This window comes from Equus caballus, chromosome 20, assembly GCF_041296265.1.
Source record: "Equus caballus isolate H_3958 breed thoroughbred chromosome 20, TB-T2T, whole genome shotgun sequence".
Classification (NCBI taxonomy): Eukaryota; Metazoa; Chordata; class Mammalia; order Perissodactyla; family Equidae; genus Equus; species Equus caballus.
The window spans coordinates 7,966,549-7,978,847 of record NC_091703.1 but is presented as its reverse complement, the minus strand read 5'-3'; the positions used below and the strand labels follow the sequence as shown (position 1 = coordinate 7,978,847).

The following is a 12,299-nucleotide window of genomic DNA, read 5'->3' as shown; positions in this document are numbered from 1 at the left end:
TGTTTCTTCCACCGTACCAATACAGTTTCTAGAAGCCTTGTGAGAACAAGCATAGTGTATGTGGAATTTTATCCCCTTGAACTCACTTTGGGATTTGAAGATTTATCCAAACCTCCGCAGTTGCCATCTGACAGTTTATGATGCTACGGGAACCTCTTAATGGGAAATCACTCTAAAATTCACAAAGCCTTGTTTTTATTTTTTTATTACGTTTTATTGCTGCAAAGAAGGAGAGAGAAAGAACCCACCCTCCAAGAGCGAATTGCCTAATAGCTGTTAATGCAAACGCTTTTTGCTATTATTAAATATAGATTGGGGTGTTACGAATGCCATCAGGAATTGCAGATTATAATTACTCCTCTCACCGCTGCAGACTTGTCTGACAGAGTGTACAATTTATTGCTTTGGCTTGGGCTGAGCTCCAGGGCTGAGCCATTTATAAGAGATGGTGGAGCTATTGAAAAGTGCATGAGGAATCTTTTCTCAAGAGTGCCTAAAGTAGGACCCCCATGGGGGACATCTATTTAACTTTAATGAGAGTCTACATGACTGAGGTTGTAGGCTGTGTCCTCTCTTCCTTTTCCCACGTCCTTGCTGCATAAGCTTGCCTCTCACGGCTCCAGGTACGTCAGTGGAAGCCTGCCTTCTCTTGCCTCTCAGCATGCTGCATTTCTTGGTCATTCCTTACTCATTTCCGGGCCAGGTCAAGCACCATGTTTAATTGACTTTTTTTGGTCTTCTCAGGGCCTTGGTCCCCTTTAGTGAAAGCAGAACCAAAAATAAGAGGAGTTTGCATGGAAAGCATCCAACCTCTGACCCTTTTCCTCTCCTCCTCTATTGTGGAAACTTACCCTTCACATTTCTAGATTTTTTTCCAGGGCTTGAAGCTTCTTTCTCTACCCTCCTCCCTTCTCATGCCCTCAGGGCTGTGGTGAGTTTCTCAGTTCTGGAGGCCCATCTGCCTTTCCCTCCCCAACTCCCGGTGCCCTGTGGCTTCTAAAGAGGTGAGAAGAGAGCAGCATGGCTCTAAGTGTCTGGAGTTGTCTGAATTCCTGCGCTCAGGAAGCACTCAGGAGTTGCTGTTTCTCTTCTATTTTGGCTTCTTCTAATTGGCTCCGTTGCCCTCTTCACACCATCCCACCCCAAACTCACATACACACACACACACATACACACATACATGTGCGCACACACTCACACACACACTCCTGCCTTCTCTCCCTGGCCCTGAGCTGGTTTCTGCAGCAGCGTTGACTGCCCCCTAGGGCCACAGTAACCACCCTATTGCTCCAGAAGCCGCGCCTTCCCCAGCTCTGGGCCAGCAGTTCTCTATATACAAACTGTGCGGATGCTTCTCTGCAGATTCTTTGTTCTCAATTCAAAGTTGTTTATTTTGCTACCACTTATTAGATGCAACTCATTTGATAGCATCTCCTATTCTGATCTAAAATTATTCATCCATTCGTTCAAATAACATATAAAACTTTGGAATCATCTTGGCTTCTCTTCTTAATCTTCCTCGTGCATCTTATCAGAAATACCTCCAAAAACTATCATTCATCCAGCCACATCGATGATCTCCATCATTACCGCCTCTGAGCTCTGTACAGCACTGAGTTCTCAGAAGTTGCCTCCTAACTCACCCCCCCTTACCCCTTTCCTGCCTATTGTTCAGAAATCAGCCAAAATTATCCAATAAAAATGTAAAGAAAAACATGTCACTCCCCTGCCCGCAACCTTCTAATGGATTCCCACCACCTTTACAATAAAATTGAGCATAAATCTTTACAAGGTTCTGTGTGATCTGGCCCTTGGTTTTCCTCCCACCCCCATCCCTTGCTCATTTCCTTCAAACCATACTGACGTTCTTACTCTTCTGGAAACATCCAAACATGCTCTTGTTTCAGGGTCTCTACATATACTGTTCTTTTTGCTAGAAAAGCTCTCCCCTACCCTCCAGCCCACTTTGCATGTCTGTTCTCTCATTGCATCCAGGTCTCTGCTCGGGTCACCTCTTCAAAGAGGCCCTCTGTCACCCCACCCCCCATCTAAAATATCACCTCCTGCCCTGTTGTTTTTATCCTTCTACCTTGCTTTAGTGTTATTATTTCTCTCCTTTCTAGAATATAAGCTCCATGAATGTAGGCTCTGTTGGATCCTCATTGCTGGAAGCAAGTTCTGGCACAGAGTAGTCATGAAGAAATACTTGCTGAAGGAATTAATGAAGGAATGAAGGAATGAATGGATCAGGCAAACAAAAGCTGCTGCAGTGTATACTGCTAAGAACAGTATCTCATGGACATGGGGCCAGACGGCACCCTGGAGTGCTGGCAGTCCTTGTGGGAGACAAGGCACATGTATGAAGCAGCAGAGAGCAAGCACAGGGGCCTAGCAGCCTAGCCAGCCCTACAGGCTGACGGAATGGCAAGCATGGGGTGGCCATATGGCGATTGTTCCAGGAAGGCTTGTGGACCACGCAGGCCTCCACTGCCTCCACACGCCCTTGGAGGAGCACTGCTTTCCGTGCACAGCCTGAGATGTAGTTATCTCCACTTGGGAACAAATGAACAAAGAAACTCTGTCCTGGGTCCTGAAAAAGACTCTGTCCTTAGTGGTGAAGAGCGTAGTTTCTGCCAGCAATGGACATACGTAAATTTAATTCCACAGGCACAAGCAGGAGTTTGCAGAGAGGCCTCTCTAGCCTGCTGCCCCAGCCCACCTTTGCTGAACCCCTGGGGCCCTGAACCTTGGCAGAGGCTGTGTAAGAAGTGCCTCTGTCTGACCACAAGGCAAGGGTGTGGTATGCTGAAAATAGCACCAGACTTCATGCTGGGATGCCCAGGTTCTATGTGACCATAGCTCTTTCAAATGTAGGGGGAAGACTAGATGATAATGAAGACTCCTTTTCATTCAAAAGAAATTAGTCTTAAAAATAGGGCTTTTACAATTAGTACTGGTCTACCTACTAACCCTGCAAGGAAGGTGTTAAACCCAGGCTCAGAGACATGCAGAAACTTGCCCAAAGTCACACCATGTAGGTCCAATATTTCTCCCAGCATCTGCTGCACTTACAATGTTTTGACACAGAGATCCACCTGGTCTTGGGTGAGGGCCTGTCACTGGTACTTTTTTAAACCCCTTGGTGACTCTCATGTGCGGCCAGGATGGAGAACCAACGATGCTAGTGGCTGGAACTGAAAAGAAAGCTTGCTGATGTCACTTGGGAAGAATACTTTTCCTCCACTCTCCACCTCCAACACGCATATGCAAAAGCCATTTCATATATGCGTTTTCCCCTCACAAGGGATGGTGTGGTTGGGCTGGCCCAAGATTTTAGCCGACACAAATTTCCTAAGCTGTGCTCAAGAAGAGACAAGGGTTCTGCCACTTTCGTATTTAGCCTTGTCTCCCTGGAAAACCATAAGCTGTTGTGAGTGTTGTTATTAAGAGGATATTCATCATCATTGTTGCTATAATTTGCAAGTGGAGGAGGGAGCTGTTTGTGCTTGCATGGCCTTCTCCAGAGGAAAAGCCGAAATTCTCAGGAGACTCATTTAAGTTCCCTTAACTTTCTTTTTTCCAAACTGACAAATATTCCTTAAGTGTCTGCCCTGCCATCTCCTATCCTGATTCCTGGTTTAATCTTTCAGGCTGCTGCGTCATACGGATAGCACCACCAGGCCCCGGTTGCTTTGCTGAGGAGTAGGGCCACCATGTACCACCCCTCAGAATCTGAGGCCCAAGTGTGGAACCACTTGAGACCCAAGCACAGAACCATTTCACACCGCATGGTGGCGCTCGAGGTTCTACAGGGAATTTGGGAAAGCCAGTGTGCTGTAAAGGTCATGAGACCTGCCAGGGGCCAGCCCAGGGTGAGGGTTAGGGAATGGGGTATGGGCCAGACCAGAGTGAGGGTCAGGGAAAGGGCTGTAGGCCAACCAGGTTGAGGACCAGGAAATGGGCTATGGGCAAGCCCTGGATGAGGGTCAGGAAAAGGACCACGTGCCAGCTTAGGTTAAAGGTCAGGGAATAGGCCATGGGCCAGCCCAGGGTGACGATCAGGGAAAGGGCTATGGGCCAGCCAAGGGCAAGGGTCACAGAAAGGCCTATGTGCCAGCCCAAGGCAAGGGTCAGAGAACAGTCTGTGGGCCAGCCCAGATCAAGAATCAGGGAAAGTGCCATGGGCCAGCGCAGGGTGGAGGTCAGGGAAAAGGCTATGGGCCAGCCCAGAGTGAGTGCCAGGGAACAGTCTGTGGGCTAGCCCAGTGAGGGTTAGGGAACAAGTTATGGGTCAGCCCAGGGCAAGGATCAGGCAAAGGGCTGTGGGCCAGTCCACGCTTACACTTCTTCTCCACCAGCTCCCGGCCATTTGAGCAGTTTGCTGACCTTGTGAATCTTGATGCCGTCATCTGTAAAACAGAGATAATAATACATACCTCACTGGGTTGTTGTTGGAGGTTTAAATTAACTAATTTGAAAATGTTCCTTAAATATTTTGAGTATCCTTAGTAGAATCAGACTTCATGTAAATTCGGAGCATTTTGTGAGAAAGAATAGACTTTAAATTTCTTTAACCTCAACTTTAAATGTTAGGGATCCATCGCCAAGTCTCCCCATTACTTCCTAATGAGCATCACACTTTCACTCAGTTTTGAAGTTCACAAGTCATGCGCACGTAGATCCCATCTCACTTGGTCCTAAAATGTTCTCATGAAACTGACAGAACGAGTATAATTACTTTCATTTTATAGAAGCAGGAATAAAGTTCAGACAAGATAAGGTAACTTTCTAAAAGTACACATCTGTGATTGGAGCCCACGTGTCTTGAGGCGAATCCAGTGCATCTCTCAGATACCTTCTTCAGAATGGTTGCACCTGCTAGTCTGCCTTTCACAGCCTTCCTTCTCTCCTTTATTTTTTTGCTTTAATTTATTTTAGTTTTATTGAGGGTATAATTGATCATTTTAAGTTGCGCACATTTAATGTATACATCTTAATGAGTTTGGGCATATGCATATACCTGTGATACTATCACCACAACTAAGGTACTACACATATCCATCACCTCCAAAAACTTCCTTATGTTCTTTTGTGAGTTTCATTTTGGTTTGCTTGTTGGTAAGAACACTTAAGACTAACTCCTATGCATCTTCCAGGTTTCAACTTGGCTGTTACTTCCTAGCCACTCCCAACCCCTACCCCCACCCCACCGCCCCAGGTGCTCCCTGGATCTTGGACGTTCCCCTCCAAGGTACTTATGGTACTGCATTACAGGGGTTCTCAGGCCTGGGTGTCCAATAGAATTATCTGATACCTTTCTTTAAAAAAATAATAGATTTAGGGTCCCACCCAAGACCTTGATCAATTGATCAGATATCTCTTTTTTTTTTTAAAGTTCCCCCAGATGATTCTGACACACAGAATCTCCCTTCCTAGAGTGTGAACCATATCAGGGCAGTGACTGACTCTATTTTGTTCATCATTAGGACTCTGGCACTTTGAAAAATATCTGACAATACTATTAAAAATTTATTATTGTTATTGAAAACATTTATTGAATGTTTGCTCTGTGTCAAGCACTATGATAAGTAATTTACATGCGTTTATTTCAGTTAATTCTGCCAACCACCCTGAAGAAGGAGCCATTATTACCCTATTTAAAAGAGGAGAGAACTGAGGCTTGGCGAGCAGCTTGGAAAACATTTAGTAAATACATCAGCGACTATTTTCAGCTGGAGCGCCTGACACAGCAGTGCAGTTCCTGTCTCCTACCTGTTTCCATGCTAATAAACGGAACTCCCAAGAAAGTGATTGTAAAGAATACAATAAGGGACTCAGGGGAAATCAGCCTTCAGACACAGATTTAGACATTGTCTCTAGAAAGTGGAGTGATAAGGCAGAACCTTGGAAGAGCATGGGGGACAGCCCTCATGGCCCCAAGATGCTATTTCCAAGTCCCACAAATAGCATGATTTAGTTGCTAAATTATCAGAAAATCACCTGAATTCCTCCTGAGTAGTCTACTGTTATTCTTCAATTAAAATGCATTTGGCTGCAAGTAACAATAAAAGTGACTTAAACAATAGGAGTTTAATTTTTCTCCTATAAGAAGTCCTGAAGTAGGTAGTACCAAGTTTTAACAGCATCATCGACCCCTCAAATGCTTCTGATCTTTCTACTCTGTCATCTTTGTGTTATTGGCCATGTTTCTCTTCACTGTCCCGGGACAGCTGTAAAAGCTCCAAGCATCACATCACTTCACATGAAAACATTCAAAAGCAGACAGGGAAGGGCAAACTCTCCAGTGTACTGCCCTCCTTTTATAAAGGAGAAAAAGCTTTTGCAGAAGCCACCCAGCAGACTTCCTCTTCTTCCTAGAAGTAGGTCACACAGCCACAGCTAGTGTAAAAGAAGGCTGGGAAAGCAAGTAACAGACATGGTGCTTTCAGCTCTCTCTTAAGAGCTGGAATTTATCAGCAAGAAAAAGGGGAGAAAGAAATGATTGATACTTAAACAACTGATAATCTCAGCCCCAAATATTCTTAATTTGAAATATCTGATGATTAATCTAAATTAGATTCCCCTTTAGAATAGTTTTAAGACGAGTTTAGCCCTATGAATCCAGTGTTATTGAAGAAAGGAACATGTCAACTCCAGGTGACTGCACCATTGAGAGTGAGAGCTTTTGGTGATAAGGACATTTGATGATAACTAATGTTCTCCTCTCTTGTTTTTAGGTCAACAGTGATGTTGTTTACATTACAGCTAAGAAAGATGGCACTCATGTGGTTGAAACTGTTGATGCCACCCACATTGGGCAATTAATTGTGACCAAGCAAGTTGGAGGAGATGGCATAAAGGATATCACTGATACTTACAAATTCCAAGAAGGTAATTTACTACAATCGAATGAAGATTTCTTTGCCCAAGTCCATTTAGCACTTACCCACTGCCACTATGAAATGTATTCCAGAGAATGCATTGGCATTTGCAGCATTTGATAGTTAGGGCAGAAGTATGGACTCTCGTGAGCGAAAGACACATCACGCCCACAATATTTCATTGTCGTTTGTTTGTTTGAGGAGAATTCCCCTTAATGTGGCTTGTGACATGATTTGATTTAAAGTCATGTCTATTTTAACAAAATATAGAATATGTTTTTGCTCATAAAATATGAAAGAACCTTAATTTTTAAAATCCTATTAGAAAACATTGTATACCTAATGTAATTTTAGTTCAATAATAGAAATTTAAATAACTATTCACATTTGTTTAGTACTTAACACGCTATTTTCATATATATTGTTCCATTGAATTATCATGGAAATCCCTTGAGGTGGATAATGTAATATTAATAGAACGGTGCAATCTCACTAATTCAAACCAATTAGATTGAAGGCCCATTTCAATTATGAAATAATGTGAAGATGGTTTTGTTAACTTTTATTGTGTAGAATGTTTCAGATGAAGCTGTTGAGTTCAGTTCCCTCTCGATCAGTACTGAGTGCCTCCTCTACACCTGGAATTGTGCTTGGTGCTGGGGATTCCTGCAGGGGGCAGGACCTCATTTCTTTTCCTGGCCAAGTGATAGGATCCTTATGCAAAGCGGGGCTTTAAGAACAAAGAAGAGGGGAAGTCAGTCCAACCAGGAGATTCAGAAAACGCAAAGCTGGGTGGGAGAAATCACAGACCATAGTTAAAGAAAGCTGGCCAGGAGTTTCCAGGCAGTGGGAACATGACCTAAGGCACAGAGATGTGGCGCGGCTGGTGTGGTTAGGGTCCTATAGGCATTGCCAAAGCATCAAGCTTGGAGAGCAGAGTGGCCGGAGACAAAGCTGCCCACGTTCAGTAGCGGACAGGAGGTAGAGGACCTTGGGTGTCTTGAGGGAGAAGGAGGAGTATGTTTTATAAATAATTCACCAACAGAGATTCTGAGGAGTGGCATTTATTTTAGTGAATGGATAAAAATGACAAGTAATTAGCATAAACCTAAATATTCATCATTACTCCCGAAGTGCAAAGGAGTGCAGAATTTGTTTTAAGTATTTTAGACATCTCTGCTCTTATTTACCAAAGCAATTTGCACTATAAAGAGAAAGTTTGCTGAATTGAGAACTCTTGTGCATAGTATTAGAAATTGAGGTTTCTGTCATCTGAACTAGTGAATTTTGCTGTATTTCCAAAATGCTTCATCCTTCTCTTCTGTTGGTTATCAGCCATTGCACAACATAGATACAAAACATATTTTTGTCTTTTTGACTTTTTCCTAAAAAGAGGGGGGGAAAGTAATGAATGTGAAGGCATAGCCATAAAAACAATTCAAAAATTGTTTTTGTGATAAAAAAGCATAAGCATAATAAAACAAAACAAACAAGCAATGACTTCTTGTTATAGAGTTACAGGCAAAAAGGATTGGAGAGGAAAAAGAAAAGTCCATAGGAAAAGCAAAAGAAACTAGCTGTAGCGTTCATTCATTTATTCATTCATCCATTCAACAACTTGCTGTCAACCACTCGCGATATTACCAGCACTGTGGAGGGACAGAGACATACGCAGCCCTGCCTTCCCCTCTAGCTGGAGAGATGGGCAGGAAGCAAGCCCTCCCCACTGGGTGCCCTGAACAGGGGTGGACCGATGCTGCAGGGCACAGAGAAGGGCATCCCAAGCCAGACTCCAGACTCGGGGATCCTAGAGGACAGTAGTGATGGGCTCACTGAGACAGAAGGACAAATAGGAATTAGCCAGGCGAAGCATGGGGAAAGAGTTCTACAGGAAAAGGCGGCAGGACAGGGACTGCTGATAAACTGTCCTCATGGGAAAGAAGCACCGACCAGACAAGAGAACAAGAGATGAGATGAGCGACCAGCTGTCTTGTCCTAAACCATACAGCAGAATGCCACCAACTGTCAAGCACAGAGGTGGCGGTGAAGGCCAAATCAGGGTCAGATGTCAAGAGAAGAAGGACCCAAAAGCAGTCTACGAAAGAGGTGTCAGGGGTTTGGTGAGGGGTGGACTCCATACTAAAACAAATAAAATGTGCGAACTCTGAATGAGGAAGTCGTCTGAACTCCACGCCTCCAGTTTAACAAGAAGGCAGGGCTCAGAGAGGTGGACAGTGCGGGCATCTGTTCTAAGCAGAAGAGCCCCTAACCTGCATAGATATTTGTAAGAGACACCTCATCCTGCTTCTGGGCTGGAGTTTGATCCCAGGCAGATAATTAGCCTCTTAATCAAGGATGGTATATGCATTTCAAAGTCTAACTTGGGGAATGACCAAGTGAGCGCTATCTGGAGAGGGATGCTGAGACGGCACCTGGATGTGGTGGGCAAGAGCGAGTGACCGTTGCTGTCTGCCGTGGGAACCTAGGAAAGGACTGCCAGCATCCAGGGCCGTGTATCTGCCACCCTGATTCTCATTAGTGAATCTCGCACATAATTTCTCTATCTGCAAATGCTGAGTGTGGCCACCAAAATGTGGCCATGAGTGAAAACATGGAAAAGAAATTATTACTAGATTTAGGAATTTACTATTTTAATTAACCAAATTGTGGAAAGATCATTTTTCACTTTGACAAACTAAAGCTTAATATTAATTTTATGCCTTTTTTAAAATATGATTAAGAAACTATAAAATTTTGAAAATGAGAATTCTTAAAACTTCTCCTGCACCAATATATCCTCTTTTATGATGGTACCTGGATTCCATTTCCTCTCTGATCCATCAATTATTCCCTCTGTCACTTGTATTTTCACCTCTCCTTCTCCATTAGCTCCTTCTCATTAGCATTTAAGGAGGCTTGAGTGTCACTTGTGTTAAAATAAATTTACAACCCCCCTTTCCAACAGTACATTCCCCAGCCAACGTGCTCCGTTCTCTCTTCCTCTTTGCCTGCACAGCCAGGCATCTCGTGAGAGCTGCCTGCACCCGGCATCCAGTCGAGTTCCTTCTCCTTCCATTCCTCACCTACAGTGCCGAGTTCTGCTACCAGCATAGCCTGAAGCTCTTCTTCGCAAGGTTACCGAGGCCACCTGATTGCCACCTAGAATAAACGTTTTGCAGACCTCAGCTAGCCTGACCCCTTACACTATTTGATGCTATTGCTCCTTCCCAATTCTTGAAAGTCTCTCGGCTCTTTGTTTCTATGATGCAGCTTTCTCCTGGTTCCATCCCAACCTACCTGACTCTTTTGTCTGTCTACTTCTGCAACTCAAAGCTGCTCCTTCTTCAGCCCCTCTGAATGCTACTTCATTCCAGGCTTCATTCCTCCCCACGCTATACTCTTTCTATTAGCTGATGTTAACATTCACATTTATACTGACCACTCCCAAGACTGTGTCTCCAGCCTAGACTCCACTTTTAAACTCCACATTCACCTAAATGTCCCACAGGAACCCGAAACTGGGCCTTCCTAAATTCACCTTCTCACACTCCCTTCCCGCCCCCGATCTGTTTCTCCTCCTCCACCCAAACTTAGCAACTTGAGAATCAGTCAAGCCACAAATCCTCTAACTGCCCCCTCTGAAATAGTTCAGATTCATGTCCCTCCCCTGATCTCCATGGTCACGCTCTGAGAATGAAGTGGAGTCAGGGTGGAAAGCCCTCAGCACGGTGCCTGAATGATAGCAAGAGTCCAATAAAAGTTAGATTCCTCTACTGCTGGTAATTCTAGGATTACTACCATACTACTACTGTTAGCTTCAGCCATGATTATTTTTCTCCTGGGTACCTGCTATAGCTTCCCGATTCTACCTTCCCTCCTCATCCTCTCTTTCCCTCAGTCTAACTGTGCATTGCTGCTGAGTGCTGGGGAAAGGAAAGAAAACCAGGTAATGTGTTAGTGAGGGATCAGAGGGCTAGGGTTGGGACACGTTACACAGGGTAATGGAAAGGGGACATTCTGAGAAGGTGGCATTTGAAGTAAGACCCAAAACTGAGAAGAAGCTTTGTCGAACACAGAAGGTGCTCTCATTACATCCCGGTTAAGGGAAAGGTGTTTGACGGTGCTCCTGGAGGCCTCACGGGAAGCTCAGAAATTACTCTCTGGCTGTAGACCATCTCTTACGGCACTAACCTCCTGGCTCTGAATTCTGTAAGCCATCAGAGCACAGGGCACAGCCGCAGAGAGACGACCATTTGGCGAGCTCAGGGGAGCCCCGCAATGCTTGCCTCATTTCTGGGCCTGCGCTTCCTGCAACAGCACCAGCCTGCCTCTGCCTGGCAGTTCCTGCTCACGGGGCCAGGCCAGTCCCCAGAGGGAAGCCAGAGGTTCCTCCACCCACCACACGCTACAAAGTCTCTCCTAGTCCCGCTAGCCTCCCTCTGCCCCTGCCTCTCCTCGGCCAGCTCAGCCTCCCTGCTCCACGGTGGCACCTCTCTGACCAGGCTCCTGCTGCTGGTGCTGGCCTGCTGCATTTTGCCTAAATGCATATTTGGTGCCCATCCAAAACGATAATCATGAATGCTCTCTTTCTCATGGAGCTATTTGCCAGACGCTTTCAGCTAAAATAGTTCACTGCACTTTCCTTGTCGTAGCCCCCCCTTCCCTTTGCTATAGTCTCCCTCCTATTGATCTGTAAACATGTGCTCTAGCCAGAGCTTGGCCTAGACCAATTGTTTTTGGCACATTCTTGCAGTCATGACAATCAGAGAAATCGTAAATACACACACTCACACACACACACACACACACACATCCATGTTTGTTTCAATACCTGCTGGCATTTTCTCTGTCTTTGCAAAGTCCTCATAGCTGCCAATTCTTATGCGTGTACCACCTCTAATCCACCTGCCAACCCGATGACGCAGGCACCCTTATTTTACAAACAAGGAAACTGATGGTAATAATACACCTGCTCTGAAGAGTTGCTCCGAGGATTAAGTGAGATAATGCACAATACGCCCATCACACAGCACCCATCACGTAGTCAGCTCTCAGTGATAGTTATTCTTGTTAATTGGCCTCTTCATCTCCATTGCATTTCATTACTAGCTAAGTAAAGTGGAAGACAATATCTTAAAATTAACATAACTATAAAAGACAGCATTTTTATTTCAAAGTGATTTTTTTTGCTAGCCATTCCCATGACTAGTTTTTACAAGGCAAAGAATTTGCCTCTGTATCTTGCACAATTCACTAAGCTGTACCCAAAGGTGTCAGGATGGTAACAAGAGTAGCGGCCATCCCTCCACACCTCCTCAAGCCCTGTCCCCCGGCGCCAGCATTTCGTCCAGCGCTTTGTAAGGGATGTTGGCCCAGCTCAGAGCAGCAAGCTCTGAGGTCTAACTTACTCCTGTATTT

At 44.8% G+C, this 12,299-nt stretch overlaps 1 protein-coding gene across 1 annotated transcript in view; it reads left to right on the top strand.

Moving 5' to 3' along the window:
• F13A1 (coagulation factor XIII A chain) overlaps nt 1–12,299 on the top strand; it is a 156,063-nt gene that overhangs the window by 114,023 nt on the left and 29,741 nt on the right. The window contains exon 11 of the mRNA XM_001492684.6: nt 6,738–6,891. Coding sequence (XP_001492734.2) covers nt 6,738–6,891 — 154 coding nt within the window. The remainder of the gene's footprint in view (nt 1–6,737; nt 6,892–12,299) is intronic.